Consider the following 16,565-nt stretch of genomic DNA (forward strand, 5'->3'; position numbering starts at 1 on the left):
AAGCATGTTAAGTTGGTTACCTAGATAGTAATATGGAAAACAAGACTTGAGATAAAGGATGGACATTGAAAGCTGCTGAGTGGCTAAATTGTTCATTAAAATGTTTTAACTGTTAAGTAGCCTTCTGACCGAGGGACTTTGACCACACTTCCCACCTCCTCTTCAGGTGCCTAATCCCCTCAAAGGAGGAGTTCTGTCCTTCATGACCCATTGCTGTTGTTTTTCACATTTTGGATAGTGCAAACTTGAGGCTCTTCCACAGAGTAGACAGTGAATAATGCACCAATTGACATTTTCAAGGCTGTATTCTGGATGAAAGGCTTGAAAAAATGTAAATATCATTAAGTCACAGATCAGCCCATTATCTAATTGATGGAATGGAACAGGCTGGGGTAGTTGAATGGTCTACTCCAGTGCTCATGTTCCTACAAATTAAATCCCAGTTTACAACGTGAGTTTTAATTCTCTCCAATCTCCTTTCAAGTTTAATCCCGTGTGGCAAATCACTAAAGCTTTCTTGAATTAATGTAACAGCTACAGCAGCTGTAAGAGATGACCATATATGTGGAGAGCTTTGACATTAGGGGCTGCAAATTGGTCTTGGCAAAGTTACTGTACGAACTGCCAACAAATCAGGATTAAATTCTGCACTGTGCCTTTTCAATGGAGGTACTAATCTGTGCATTTTAAATCAGGTAATATCTCAGTTAAAAGAAAAGAAAGGAATTTGATATCATTGTGTTAAGTGGGAGATGGAAAACATTCCAAAAATCAGTACGAATATTTTTTAATAGCCAGCCACAAGCTGTAAATATTGAACTGCAATGTTCAGGAGCAGTATAATTAATGCATGCAGAAACCATTTGTTTCAAATTTCTAATTTTAAATACTTCTGAATCACAATTTCAGAGTGTGAGTAGCATTTTAAACTGAGAGCAGACTATGCATCTGTTCAGATCAAGCCCTGTCAGATCAGTGAACTACCTTCTTAAACTTTTATCTTCTGAACATTATATCTTCACGTGGTGGTGAAGGTAGTGTTGTTGGCCATATTTCTTAGTTGTTTGCCTCTAGCCAATATATTTTTTTTTTAAAAAACCCGCAGATTTCAACAAATCTTGGGACAAAGGCATCACCAAAGGAAAACTGATTCCTTTCCCTCAATAAGATCGATAGAAACTCTTGCGAAAACGTATTTGTTTTTCTTCAGCATTGTAGTTTGAGAGCTTTACTCAGGAAGTGGAAAGCCTAAACGAAGAGCTATGTAATTGCAGGAATGGTTATACAGCAGTGCCTGGGTTTTAATGAGTATGTTCTTGTGTGACGTTGGGGTTTCCATAGGTTCAATATAAAATGTCATGATGACTCAAAAAAAAGTGAAGCCTTGTCCAAAGTTACACAAAGTCCTTTCCCCAAATAATAATTTCTCAGAAGTAGCCAGAGCAGTTTTGTAAGGACGTTGCGAGTGGGGGGGGGAGGGGGGGGGGAGAGAGAGAGAGAGAGAGAGACACACACACACAATATCAGAGTTCCTTAAAACCTGTCGTAAAACCAGGTTTGGAGAAGCACCAACAATTAAATGTAACACCAGATTGGAATACAATGAGTGTTGCAGATCACAATCTTGGAATAATATCCTGAAATCCAATTCCTAACTGAACACCAAAGTTCAAACCACACTATTTTTTAAAAATTCAATATGTTAAAGGAACTTGTCCATTGCTACACCATCATTTACTCTTACAACTAAAGTACGGGCTTTTCTGTGTGGTAGAAAAATGGTAATTAAGCTTTGAAGCTACTCTTCTAGGTCAATCTAATTCACTGTATTGATGATGAGCGTGGGTGTGGGGAAGTTTGTTAAGAAGCACATCAAAACCTTTGCATAAAAATACTTTTATAAGGGGAAGAAAAGTGACATTTCCCAGAATTATTAAAATATGCATTTTGTAATTGGCTCCATTTTGTGTTCAGCTATAGGTGTGAAGGCATGAGTATATTTTGAGCACATCCAACAGTGAACAGTTAATAGATTATAATTAGTTCTAAATATGTGGCTCAGTCAGTTCAGAATGGAAGGAGTACTGCTGGTTTTGTTTTTGTTCTGTAGCTTTCACATCAGGGAGGAATACCTGGCATTCCAGCTAATTAAAGCCAAGAATCAGCCTTTAACTATAGTGGAGGCTTATGTGGCTCATCAGACACCAGCTGGACATCCCATCGTTAACCATTCATGCAAAAACTCCCAACAAATGCCAGCCTTATGCTGTGCACATTTTAATGTTCAAGTTGTGTTCACCAAGAATTTTAAATCTCAAATTGACTTTGACTTATGCATGATGAGAACAGAAGTTATATTCCTGTACTTACAAGTGAAACTTTTCATCCCAGATTGGATTGAGATTGCCGAAAATAGTTTTTGTTCTTCTCTTGGTTTTCCCCACTTGCACTGTGACATATGGATCACTTGATCCTGTCTTGTCCTTCGCTTGTAAACCCTGAGCACAAAGCACTGTATGTACAAAGGAAAACACCAAACAAATAACTGCAGTTCAACATGTTAACTATCTACACATGCCTAGTATTTTTTATTGATCAATAATTCTTGTAAAACGTGTGTATGGTTGTTAGGAGAAGGCCACTGGTCCAGCACTCCCAATGGGGAACCCTCAACTCAAAGGGAACATCGATCTGAAATAGGAATACAACACTGTTCCACCAGTTCTGAATTCCAAAAAGCATGTTTGCTGACTGTTACCTATTTCACCACATGTCAAGGCCTTTGAAGTTGCTCCGGATAGATGTTATCTGGGGAAACACAAGAATGGGCTTTACCAAACCCTTGGAGTGAAAAGGCTGGTAAAGTGGGAGGAAGAGTCAGGAGGAGGCCAGAGTTAGCCGGTCGGGCCTACCCTTTTTGGAATTCTAAACAATGAGAGGTGACCTTACTGAAACCTACGAGACTCTTCAAGCACTTGACAAGGTAGATGTATCAAGATTGTTTGCCCTTGTACAGCAGTCCAGGACCAGATTAAGGGATCTCCAATTAAGACCGAGGTGAGGGCAGAGAACCTGTGGAGTTGTTATCGCAGAGGGCTGCTGAGGCTGGGTAGTTAAGTATATTCAAAGCTGAGATGGACAGTTTGTTGATCGATTAGGGAATCAAAGGTGATAGAGAAAAGGCAGAAAAGCGAACTACAGATGATTAGATGAGCTATGATCTCATTGAGCGGTGGAGTAGACTTGATGAGCTGAATGGCCCACTTCCGTTCCAATCCTACTGTCTTCCAACCGCTATGCATCACATCAGTAGTACGACCAACAGCTGTATATTCAGAGTGCACTTAGCTTCCTCCCCTTTGTCCAATGAATGGGTCCTTTGATAGCAATGGGAATCCCCATCACTCCCCAACCTCACTTCCTAACAAAGGGTCTGTTTTCCTGTCCCCTGCACAGAAACAGAGAGATCTCATTGCCTCCTCGGGGCTGACTCAGTACAACAGTGTCCTCTCTTCTGTCCTTCCACCTCAGCAATTACCACACCCTTCAGTGGTGGCGCTGCTGAGGCTACAGTGCATTAGTCCTCGGAGCTAAAAACTCTGGGACGATACCCTCCTGCCCCCAGTGGGTGCCAGTGGTAACCTCTTAATTGGGCACTGCCGGTGAAATGCCACCTAGGAACCCACAATCTGCCAGCGAGGGGTTGTGTCCTGTCTTCAGCCTCGTCCCTGGTGAGAGGCGGGGGGGAGCAATCTGCTGTCCTTACTAACTCTGACTGCCACATTGTACCTGATCCTCGCATCTCCTTTGGAGTGGCCCCAGCAAGACCACAAGCCTCAGGGTCACTTAGAAGAGTGGGGGGAAATAAGTGTTGGCTTTGCCAGTGACCCTCCCACCTTCCATCAAACCTCTTGCTCTTTTTCTTTCCTATCCCCACTGACAATCTCCCTCCCATTTTTCCAAATGGTGAAATCCTTCCATAACCTACTTTTTTGGAACAGAATTTCTTTTAAGAAAAATAAAAGGTTTTCTGTAAAGTTCATTGTGAAGTCATAAGTTTGGAGAGCACTGAGAAAGGTCATTCGGCCCATCAAGTCTGTGCCGGTCAAAAACAAACAGCCCCATTTTCCAGCACTTGGCCTACAGCCTTGTATACCTGAAGGGTGCTATACAAATGCATGTCACTGCTTCCCTGATTTAACTTGACAATCTCTCCGTCCAACTGGCCTCTAATGCTACAGGATACTGGAAGCCTGGATTTCTGATGGTCGCCCTCAATCCCATCTGAATGCACATGTTTCTACTGCCAATTATCTTTCTATCCATCTGAGGGAACTATGACTGGGTCACTTTCTTTGCCCTTGGAACCTGCAAGGTGGTGGTTCTTTCTCCCAGCTCCGGTTGCAGCACCTGTGATTCCAACATTATCTCCCCTTGGAAAGAGAGAATTTAAAATTTTATAGCACCTGTCACAACCTCAGCACCTGGAGGTGCCTTCAGGTGAATGAGACGTTTAGAATTCTCATTGTGAAGATGGTGGCAGCCAATTTATCCAGCTGATGATGCACTTTGTCGTGAAATTGGGTAAGGGACCAATAATGGCTCTGGAGCACCAAGGAGAACCACCTCTGCTCTTCCGAAACTGGCTGTACATTTTGTAAATGCACCAGAACAGCACGGTTGGGGCCTTGCCTTAAGGTCTCTTGGTTACAGGACAGTGCAGAGTTGCGCCCTGGTTTGGTCCCACAGTCTTGGGGCTGCCTAAAACTCTGTCCAAACTTGCAGAGAGTCCCGCCACGATCACTGACCTCACTGGCTGCTATTTTGCCATTATCTCATAGGAACATTGGAATTGGGAGCAGGAGTAGGTAGTTCAGTCCCTTGAGCCCACTCTGCCATTCAACATGATCATGACTGATCTTTATCCTGGTCTCAACTCCACTCTCCCGCCTGCTCCCCACAGCCTTTTATCCGATTTCTCAACAGAAACATGTCTCATTCTTTCTTGAATCCGTTGATTGATTCTGCTTCCACTGCTCTCTGGGGCTGTGAGCTCCACAATCTCAGTGTAAAAAATGAGGTCTGCAGATGCTGGAGATCACAGCTGCAAATGTGTTGCTGGTCAAAGCACAGCAGGCCAGGCAGCATCTCAGGAATAGAGAATTCGACGTTTCGAGCCTAAGCCCTTCATCCTGATTAGATTAGATTAGATTAGATTAGACTTACAGTGTGGAAACAGGCCCTTCGGCCCAACAAGCCCACACCGACCCGCAACCCACCCATACCCCTACATTTACCCCTTACCTAACACTACGGGCAATTTAGCTTGACCAATTCACCTGACCCGCACATCTTTGTGACTGTGGGAGGAAACCGGAGCACCCGGAGGAAACCCACGCAGACACGGGGAGAACGTGTAAACTCCACACAGTCAGTCGCCTGAGTCGGGAATTGAACCCGGGTCTACAGGCGCTGTGAGGCAGCAGTGCTAACCACTGTGCCAAAGGGCTTAGGCTCGAAACGTCGAATTCTCTATTCCTGAGATGCTGCCTGGCCCACAATCTCAGTGTCAAGGTTCCTGTCCTTGCTTTCAAACATCCCTCAGATGCCTCCCTATCACTCCGACCCCGAGCCCAATGACGTTTTTTTTTACAGAGTGGTTCGTGTGTGGAAGGAATTGCCAGAAGAAGTGGTGGATGCAAATAGTTACAACATTTAAAAAGATATTTGGACAAGTACATGACTAGGAAAAGTTTAGAGGGATATGGGCCAGAAGCAAGCAGTGGGACTAGTTTAATTTGGCAACTTGGTTGGTATGATGGACCTAAGGGTCTGGTTGACTTCATGATTCTAAGTGTATTCCTACTAATTCATTGTAATTTACTGCTCCATTAAAACAATCTATCCAACTGCACAAATTAAGTAATTTAAGCAAAATAACACCGACTTTGACTTTTCAAAATGAAACACCTTTGAATTTTGGGAAATAAATGAAATGAGGAAGTGTACATAAAGCAACTTTTCCCATTGATAACAAGTTTGTTAAAGTTCTCTTTTTAACCTTACGCGTGTATGAGTTCATTCACCTAATTGTGGTTGTTAATCCAAATGAAATTGTAAAATCTGTAGCAACAGCAGTTGTTTCCTCAGGCTAGAACTATTTTAGCACAAATGCTAAAACATAACTAAAAAAAATGTTTTTGCTAACTTGAATGGTCAAAGGAAAACTTCAATTGATTTTTTTTTAAAAATCAACATCTCAAAATAGTTCTACATTTAAACCTAAAAACAGATTTTCTCAACATTTTTTTTCTTTTTGCTTCTCTTCTGTAAGTAGAAATGCTCTACCTGTAAAAACATCCCTTTTTAACTTTACATGTTGTGACATTCCTCTGTGGAAGGTGGGATTTGAACCTGGATATTCTGGATCAGAGATAGGACACTAACACTGCACCACCAGAATACTACATATGATTACTGTTTGTCCTTCAGCATTTCAAGTAGAGCGTCATTATGTGTGTAAGCAGGCAATTTTATCATAGCTGAGGCCATCCTGCCCTTTACTCCTGACTGAACACAGTTTAATTAGAAGGCACTGCTTAACTCAAAGCAGCTGGATTCCTGGCCAATTTTCTCCTCCTTTAGCCAAAGTTGATGCAGTGCCTATCCCAACACCCCACAGAGATGAACTGGGCTTAATCAGCCACTCAGCTAAAATTGTGTTCCATGGGCTGAATTTATTCTCTGTAAAACCATCATCATATCAGTAGCAACACAGCAATGTCGAAAATATGAACAGGAGTAGGCCATTCAGCCCTTCAAATTGCTCCAACATTCAATAACTTCATGGCTGATCATTCTCCCCAGTACCCTGTTCACACTTTCACCCCACAGCCTTTTATCCTTTCAGCCCTAACAATTTCTTGAAAACATTCAACATTTTGATTTCAACCGCTTTTTGCTGCAGAGAATTCCACAGGCTACCCACTCTGGGTGAAGACATTCCTCCTCAACTCAGTTTTGTTTTATTGCAATTGGAATAATTTACTTGCAGGGGAAAGCGAGACTTGGGTCCTGATATTTGCTGAGCCATCTATTTGGAGGATGTAAGGGTTAATGAGTATCTTGCTGATTTTAACTGTAGGACGGTCTTTAAATGTTTTTCCCAAGTGCCTGTCTGATAACCACCTTGTCTGACCTGCTCGCTATCTACTTTGTTCAAATGCCCTACTTTCCAGGTTGAACTTTACCCCTCAGTCAAGATTGATTTCTGTTCTGCCAGAAGAAGAGTGATTAGCTGTAGGTATATGAGCAAGCGTCTGAAATTTCACATGCCGTAAAGTGACATCCTACTTGTCAAACTGAACACGAGCACACCTTGTAAGCACACACAGTGGACTATAGACTCTGTTTCAATGAGGACAGTCTCAGTGAGAGCTGCACAGTGGTTCGCACTGCTGCCCCACGATGCCAGCGACCTGGGTTCAATTCCAGCCTCAGGTGACTGCCAGCATTAAGTTTGCACATTCTCCCAGTGTCTGTTCGGGTTTCCTCCGGGTGTTCCAGTTTCCTCCCACAGTCACAAAGATGTGCAGGTTAGGTGGATTGGCCATGGGAAATACAGGGATAGTGCAGAGATTTGGTCTGGGTGGGATGTTCTTCGGAGGCCTGCTTCCACACTGTAGGGATTCTAATCTGGGATGTGTATGTTGGGACTTGATGGTAGCTCAGAAGGCAGGGCAAGTAATTACCCTTGCATGAATTCTATGTCTTTTTTAGAACAAAGAACAAAGAAGATTTACAGCCCAGGAACAGGCCCTTCGGCCCTCCGAGCCTGAGCCGATCCAAATCCAGTCTTAACCTATCGTCCAATTCCTAAGCATCAGTATCCCTCTGCTCCACTCTGCTTCTTGTTGGTCTGAAAAGATTTCAATTTCCTTTTTGCTTTCTCTTTCCTAGACTCAGACTAAATCCTCAGTTGAATTGGCAAAAGATTGAAAATTATAGGCTTTGGGATTGTTTACTCTGCAATCCTGAGGATGTACCTACACTCCACAGACTCCAGCGGCTCAAGAAAGCACCAGCTTCTCAAGGGCAAAGAGGGATGACCTATAAATGCTGACCTATCCAATGCCACCCACATCCCATGTGAGAATGTAAACAAGCACATAGCAAGGTCTTGTGAGGGAAGATCTGATAGAGGCTTACAAAATAATGAGGGGTGTAGATCAGGTATCTTTTCCTGAAGGTGGGGGAATTTCAAGTCTGGGGGGCATATTTTTAAGGTGAGAGGAGGAAGATCTAAAAAAGACATGGGGGCATTTTTTTTGGTTACACAGAGTGGTTCATGTATGGAATGAACTCCCAGAAGAAGTGGTGGGTGCAAGTATAGCTACAACATTTAAAAGACATCTGGATAAGTACATGAGTAAGAAATATTTGGACTACAACGTGGGAAAGTATGAGGTCACGCACTTTGGTAGGAAGAATAGAGACATGGACTATTTTCTAAATGGGGAGAAAATTCAGAAGTCTAAAGTGCAAAAGAGACTTGGGAGTCCGGTCCTGGATTCTCTCAAGGTCAACTCGCAGGTTGAGTCAGTAGTTAGGAAGGCAAATACAGCAATGGCATTTATTTTGTGAGGACTTGAATATAAAAGCAGGGATGTACTTCTGAGGCTCTATCAGGCTCTGGTCAGATCACATTTGGAGTATTGTGCACAGTTTTGGGCCCCATATCTCAGGAAAGACATACTGGCCCTGGAACATGTTCAGAGGAGGTTCACGAGAATAGTCCCAGGAAAGAAAAGCTTAACAATGATTGGAATGTTTGAGGACTTGGTTTATACTCAATGGAGTTTAGAAAGATTGGGGGGGGGGGGGGGGGATATCTAATTGAAGCATACAGAATATTGAATGGCCTGGACAGAGTAGATGTTAGGAAGATGTTTCCATTAGTAGAAGAGACTAGGACCTGAGGGCACAGCCTTAGAGTAAAGGGGAGACATTTTAGAATGGAGATAAGGAGGAGCTTCTCCACCCAGAGAGTGATGAATCTATGGAACTCATTGCTACAGAAGGCTGTGGAGGCCAGGTCATTGAGTATATTTAAAACTGAGATAGATAGGTTCTTGAGTATCAAGAGGATCAAGGGTTACAGAGAGTAAGTGGGAGAATGGGGTTGAGAACCTTATCAGCCATGATTGAATGCCGGAGCAGACTCGATGGGCTGAATGTCCTAATTTCTGCTCCTATGTCTTATGATCTTGTGATATGGGCCCAGTGCAAGCAGGTGAGACTAGTTTAGTTTGGGATTATGGTCGGCATAGACTGGTTGGACCGAAGGGTATGTTGTATGACTATCTGCTGAAGATCCCTTCAGGGAGAGTGAAATTAAAGAGGATGAAACTGATTAGTTTCTCAGCATTTGGTTACACAATGTACACCAACTTCAAAATCAAACACATCAACTCCAGATCACGTCTTAGTTACTGCCGTTGGGTTCATATGAAGCTTCGTGACAGTGGACCACCGTTTGGTAGAAATGTTTATGTCAATCTTCTGAAAAAACCTAATGTGATTTGGGGATTATCTGGTTTCCTGGGCATCTCAAGCATTCTGGATGCCATTCAGATTAACTGAAATGCAACTATCTTCAGTTTTGTTCTGAGGAAGTCATTAAATGAAATCAACATCAGAGCATTCTAGGCGATTTACTCAATCATATATTTCTATAATTCAATCAGTTAAATGGTATATCATTCTCAAAACAAGATTAGCTCTCTAAATCTCTACAAGTGAGATTTCCCAGAAGATCAGGAGCTTCTTAGAATACATCTCTGCATGTTGAAAATTGTTTTTGATGTACAATGAGCTAAATTGTTTTTATAAACAATTAAATCGATATGGTGCTCAAGGATTTAGACAAGAAGCAATTCCTACTAAATATATTATAGGACAGTCTTGTGAAGAATTGCTGGAGATGTCGTCACAGCATGAGCAAGCAGGGCACAGAAATTCAGTCAGGGATGCACATTCCCAATTCTGTATTTATTTTGTGCTGTGCCAAGCGACTGTGCAAAAGCTTGATTTCAATACTGGCATCGAATATATTTAATCATCATAACGTACATAATGATTGTAACTAATGCACTGTAAATTCCCGCCAATTTAAAATGGAATTTCTTGTTTACTTGGCGAGGGAAAAACAAGAACTTCATGTGATTCACTTTTAAAGGGCAAGACCAAATTGGTGTTGATTTCTTAAAAATCTTTGCATCATTTAAAGTATGAATTTCTTCTGTTTGCACAATACTGTATTGTACCTGGAGAGAGAGGGGGAGAGGGACAGGAAGGGAGAGTTAGTGTGCAGGTGCAAGATAGTGTGCGTGCAAAAGCACGTGAATGCTGTGTGAGAATGTGAGAGAGAGTGTGTGTGTGCCAGAGAGAATGCATGCGAGAGAGAATACGTGCATGAGAGTTTGTGTAAGAAACAGAATATGCGTGTGCAAGTGTGTGTGAGACAGTATGAGGGTGAAAGTGTCTGAGAGTGTGTAAGAGTATGTATGTGACAGAGCGAGTACGTATATATAAGTGTGTGAGTGAGAGTGAGATAGAAGTATGTGATTGAGTGTGTCAGAAGAGTGTAAGAGTGAGTGAGAGAATGATTATGAGTGAATGAGTGAATGAGTGCATGAGTGAGTCTGAGCGAGAGTGTGGGTGAGAGTAAGAGAGTGTGAGAGAGTATAGGAGAGAATGTGAGAGACAGAATTTGCAAGTGTGTAGATGGGAGTGAAAATGTGTGAGAGACAGAGTGTGTGAGAGTGCGCGAGAGAGTGTGAGAGAGACAGTGAGAGTGTATGTGAGCATGCATGTGTGTGTGTGTGACAGTGTGTGTGTGTGCACACGCGCATGTGTCTGTGTGTGCTATTTATGGCTTTACATTGCACTTTTCAATCACCTGCTTTAGATTCATTAAATGACAAGCTGTAATGTACACACTTGCAGATACTGACATTACCTAGGACATGGATTGACATTAATAGACTTGACTTTTAAGATAAGATCTTGCTTGTTGAAGCTACTCAGCATCAGAACACCACATGAATAATAGTAACTGTCTATTGGTGATATTGGAAATCAAACACTTCAAAGGCAAATCAGATTTGAGCCAATACGTAATTTGATAAGCAAAAGTGTGAAGCTCCGAGCTTAGCTGAAAATGCACTGAAAAAGTCAAGGAAGCATTCTTTGGTGAGGTATAAATTAGATTAAAGCAGATAGATGTGGATTAGGGACTGGAACAATTGTTTTATGTTAGGGTAGTTTGAATTAAGCACAATTTCTTCCACTGCCTCTGATGTTTATTACTGAAATCTGTTGGGAATACGACATTTCAGTATGCTTATAGAATTCCTACAGAAGCAGGCCATTCTGCCCATCAAGCCCACATCAACCCTCCGAAGAGCATCCCACCCAGACCCACTCTCCTAATCTATCCCTATGACCCTGCATTTAGCATGGCCAGTCCACCTAACCTGCACATCTTTGGACTGTGGGAGGAAACTGGAGCACCTAGAGAAATCCCACGCAGACAGTGGGAGAATGTGCAAACTTCACACAGACAGTTGCCCGAGGGGGGAATCGAACCTGGGCCCCTGACGCTGTAAACAGCAGTACTAAACATTGAGCCACTGTGTTGCCCTACAGTGCCACCACCAAATCTGTCAATTGCTGTAAGTTGTATCCAGCGAGGATGTTAAATAATATGCTGTGGAATGGAACACTTCTTAGTTTTTGCAAATTGTGTTAGCCAATAAACATTCGCGAGTTGCAGTGTGCCTCCGATGAACTGTTAGAATATCTCTGAGTGACCCAATAGTATATTAGAGCCAAAAGCTAACTCCAGGAAAGCACCTCTTTAATGCACTAACTTTAGTTCCATTTCATGTGTGTTATCTTTCTGGCTTTTCTGGAAAAGATCCTTTCAAAGTCCTGCAAAAACGGCCTATTCTCACCCATTTATAAAGGATGCTCACAAGAATACACGTAAAGGGGACACACTGCACAATCACCATCCTCGGATGTGAAGCAAAGCAGCTTTTGAATTTATACACCATCTTGTCAATAAACTCAAGGAGTTTGGAGGCCACTGGAATAGAAGTAACGCCTGTCTGAAACAATGCTATTAATAATGTAACTGGACGTCCGTGTTTTATTTAACATATAGACCTGAGAAACGCCCAATCATAAATATATTCTGGTACTCGTGAGATGTGACTCATTCTAATAAAAGTGTTCTATTGATAACTGACCTGTTATGTTTATCTTCGCTGACCATTTGGAAGTTCCATCCAATACACTCTGCTTTGCTGCTTTCAAATGTTGTGCATAGTCCTCTTTAGAAACTACAAACTGTTCCCGGATCAGCTCAAAGATCTCCGGCTTATTTTTCTCTCTGATTTTCATTCTTTCCTTCATGGCTGTGATGATGTTTTGTGTTTTGTCCTCTGCACCATGTTTTGAGCTTTTCTCAGCAGCTCCTGACATTGGAAACGAGAGGTCAGTCAGTCATTCAGAATTTTAAATGAGCTGGGTTTATAAAGTAAAAACTACAAATGATCTGCGTTTATAAAAGAGAAGCTACCCAAACCAATTCTGATGGCCTGACTTCGGTGCAGTAAACCGTTTCAAATAACTTTACTTTCTCTGAAAACAAATTCCTAATAACTACAACCTCTGGATGAACAAAACTCCTTACATCACACCGTTCAATTGCATCTCTACAAGAAAAAAATCAATATGTTCTGCTACTTTTATTTAATTATAAACCTCAAAGACAATCTCCCAAGAAAATATAGATAAATGCCTGATGCCAAAAGACTTTGCAACCGAAGGAATCACTGGATTGCTTATTCATTGACCTTTCCAGCAAAACAGTTCACTTTTGGCAATTTTTATAAATAACAAAATTTGAACTGGCAAAGTTGCTGATTCATGGATAGTTGCGCCATCTTTATAAAATTAAGTTGCTAAATATCTCAGTTAATTGGATTAATGTGACTTATGAGAGGTTTTTTTGTCGCATTGGTTAAAATCCATAAACATTTCTGCCCCACTTTCTAAACCACTGCTGGTTTGCCTTCAGCATTTGTGTACATTCCTTTAATTTTCTACAGAATATGCCAAACTCTTATGGCGAGAAGGTTAGTGATAAGATAGTAACATGACTGGGGGACCCAGGTGAGGGGAGGAGGAGGAATGGGGAGGGTGTGGACAGGAATTATCAAAGAGGTTAATGGGAATGTAAGATGGATTGAGGGAAGAACTTGAGAAAAGCCTCAGAATCATAAACAAAATGGGCTGGTTGCGTCTTAAATGCAAAGTGGGAATGCAGCCTGTGCGGATTACTGATGGCCAGAAGAGATTTGGAATGACATTGCTGTAGCAGGGCCTCCATATAACAGGTGGGCAATAGTGAGGAGAGCATGTTAATTCCTTTCAGCCCCTTCCTGCTGGAAGCAGTGTTCTTGGCAAGTTGGTAGAATGTGGGGACAGAGGTCATGGGCATGAGACATGGAGTGAAGGAACAGAAGGCCAGGATGTGCAAGTAGCCAGCTTCTGATGCTGGCTGGAAAATCTTTTCAGGGATTTGGAGCTGGCATTTAGATACTGGATACTTAGCTGAAAGTCAGGGCACGAAGGGCCCAGAGGAAAGAATGTTCTCTCCTCCTCTATTACCACCTGTTGCATAGAGGCCCTTCTACATTCAGTAATGTCATTCCAAATTTCCTCCTGTCATCAGTAATCCCCAAGGCTAGACTTCTGTAGTTATTTTGGACTAAAATACTGAAGGGAAAATCACGTTTAACTAACTTGCTTGCATTGTTTGAAGAGGTAACAGAGTGTTGATGGGAGTCATACTGTTTAAGGTGTGTATAGGAATGTCCAAAATATGTTGATATGGTGTCACTCAACAGATTTGTGAGAAAACCTATAGCTCATGCAATAAGTAGGCCATCGGCAACATGGTTACAAATGGTTAAAAAATACAAAGGTATTTTAGAGGAGTGATAGGAAACACCAGTAATAATGGTGTTTTTGGGGTGATGGAAGGTCTGTATTGCATATTAATGATCTAGACATTGTTTATGTGTGTAGATATAACACGAAAGCTAGGAGGAGCACAGTACAGAGCTCTGAAAGGTCAAAGACAAATTGGTGGAGTGGACTGATACGAAGCAGATGGTGTTCAATGCAAAGTGTGAGGTGATGCATTTTGGTAAAAACAACACGGAAATACAGTATCAAGTAAGGGCACTATTTTAAAGTGTGCAGGAGCAGAAAGACAGGAATCAATATGTATGCCACTAAAGGGGACAGGACAGACAGAGTCAGCAGATAATAAAGTAGACAGTATCCTAGACTTTATGAACAGGAGCACTGTAGCAATTCTAATGAGATCGGTCAGGTGGACCTCATAGAATATGTTAACCTCGTCTAATCAGGGAGCCCTGGCTGACAGATATAAACATGAGTGTCAGGCATCCTGTTCACTCTGAGCGCTGGTTCTGAGGGAGCTGGATCAGTGTTAAGGATTTTCCACATGTAAATAAAGGGTGACTTGGTGACACCAGGCTGTCCTCTGAGGAATTATTTCAAGCCTATCTTACCAAAGCAAAGAGGTCAGGTGGAACTTGCACAAGGCACTCATTCGAACTCAGCTGGTGTACCATGTACCATTCTGAGTGGCACACTTTAGGAAGGATGGGAATCTATTGGAAAGAGTGCAGAAGCAGTTTTCGGTTATGGTTCCAGGGATGGACACTTCAGTTAGGAAGATGGATTGGAAAAGGTGGGACTGCATTCTTTGAAAGGAGAAGGTAAATAAGAGATTTGATACAAATGTCCAAATGCAGAGGAGCTCAGCAGTGCAGGTAGGGAGAATCTGTTCCTGCTAATAAAACAATTCAGAAAGATAGGGCACCCAAATGCAAGCTTTGCAAAAGAAGCAAATGTAATATGGTATGAGACATTTCAGACAGCGAGTAGTTTGGGTATGGAATACACTGCCAGGAAGTGTGCAGCTTCAACTGAGGCATGCAAATGGCATTGGATACTTATTAAAACTGAAACACTATTCAGGGTAACAGATAAATGGCAGGAGAACTGAAGAGAGCCGCCATGCTCTGAGAGAGGGTGCAGATAGGATGGGCCAAATGGCCTTGTTCTACACCATCTTAATTCTGTTATTCAATAACTGGTTACACCCATGAGCTGGCAGAAACCTCCTGGAGGAATAGCGAATGAGAGAGGGCACCAACCCTGAGGCTGCACCATTTGTGACCCTGGCTCTTCAATATTGTTCTACCTGACTGCTCACAGAAAGTTTAGCAGGAGCGCCTCCAACTGGAATGGTTAGTCACCTGAGCAGAGATCAGGAGTTGAGATCTACTAAAATGTCCCAGGCGAATGTGCAACACTGGGCAACTATCTATTGTATGTAAAAACCAAAAGAACTGTGGATGCTGTAAATCAGAAACAAAACAGAAGTTGCTGGAAAAGCTCAGCAGGTCTGGCAGCTTCAGTGGACAGAAATCAGAGTTGATGTCAAGTGACCCTTCCTCAGAAATTCCAATGTGTATAGTTCATTCCTCGATACTGCACTTTTCCATTCATGTTTTTAAAGATTCATTGCCAGTGGAATAAAGAAACATCCTTTCACAACCTTCATGCAGTGCGTGTGTTTAAATCACCTGTCACACAGTATAAGGGAACTCTCCAATCTGGAAACATTTGAAAACGGGGAGCCACTTGCTGGCCGTTATCAAACACGTGCGACTACACTAGACATTCAAACAATGGTTGAAAGAACAGGAGACTGGAGTACAGTAGAGACAGGATACACATGGCCTGAAGATATACATTCTGAAGGTTGACTAGTTTGTGGGAGTAACAAAGGAAGAAGACATAATGGTGAGGGGGCGGGGGTGGCATTAGAAACAATCAGAAGGATTTGGAAGCATTGTTTCGTAACTGGGTAGTGCTCCATAGTGGTGTTCTTGCCCTTTGAATGAACAATATCGCCTTGAATTTGCAATAGAAACAATGGTGGGGTTATTATTACTGTCAAGCAATGGCTCTGGAGGAGCAGGAGGGCAATATAAAGAGGGGTTAAACAGAGCAAAAACATCACAGAGCAGTTGCAGACATGCTACAGTGATGTGTGAGGACGCAATTAGACAGGTGAGCATGCCACGCCATAATATTCCCGGGAAGAGTAGCTACAAGTATGTCAGGACAGGAACTTCTCCTGTACGGAAAATAATTCTTTTAAAAAAGTTTGAAATCTCAATCCTTCATATTTTAATTACTGATTTCTGTTATATTTTCTTTCTAACTCTTTCTCTTTGAATTCAATTTTTCTTTCCCTCTCTGTATTTTGTTCTCTGCGCATGATTTTTCTGTGAAAGCAACATCCTAGCTTGGGATTAATTTTTCAAGGTGCTGCAGGTCTCAGTGAAGAATCTTCAATCTGAATAGTTGAAAAGATACACAGTTGCATG

At 42.1% G+C, this 16,565-nt stretch overlaps 1 protein-coding gene across 4 annotated transcripts in view; it reads right to left on the bottom strand.

Moving 5' to 3' along the window:
- The window catches only part of LOC132834396 (protein unc-13 homolog A-like), a 575,505-nt gene that overhangs the window by 228,898 nt on the left and 330,042 nt on the right, over positions 1-16,565 (bottom strand). For all 4 annotated transcript variants that reach the window (XM_060853271.1, XM_060853270.1, XM_060853267.1 and 1 more), the window contains 2 exons: positions 12,315-12,542; positions 2,371-2,512 (listed from right to left, as the gene is read on the bottom strand). In XM_060853271.1, coding sequence (XP_060709254.1) covers positions 2,371-2,512; positions 12,315-12,542 — 370 coding nt within the window. The remainder of the gene's footprint in view (positions 1-2,370; positions 2,513-12,314; positions 12,543-16,565) is intronic.

The sequence above is a fragment of the Hemiscyllium ocellatum genome, chromosome 39 (genome assembly GCF_020745735.1).
Source record: "Hemiscyllium ocellatum isolate sHemOce1 chromosome 39, sHemOce1.pat.X.cur, whole genome shotgun sequence".
In the NCBI taxonomy this organism is placed as follows: domain Eukaryota; kingdom Metazoa; phylum Chordata; class Chondrichthyes; order Orectolobiformes; family Hemiscylliidae; genus Hemiscyllium; species Hemiscyllium ocellatum.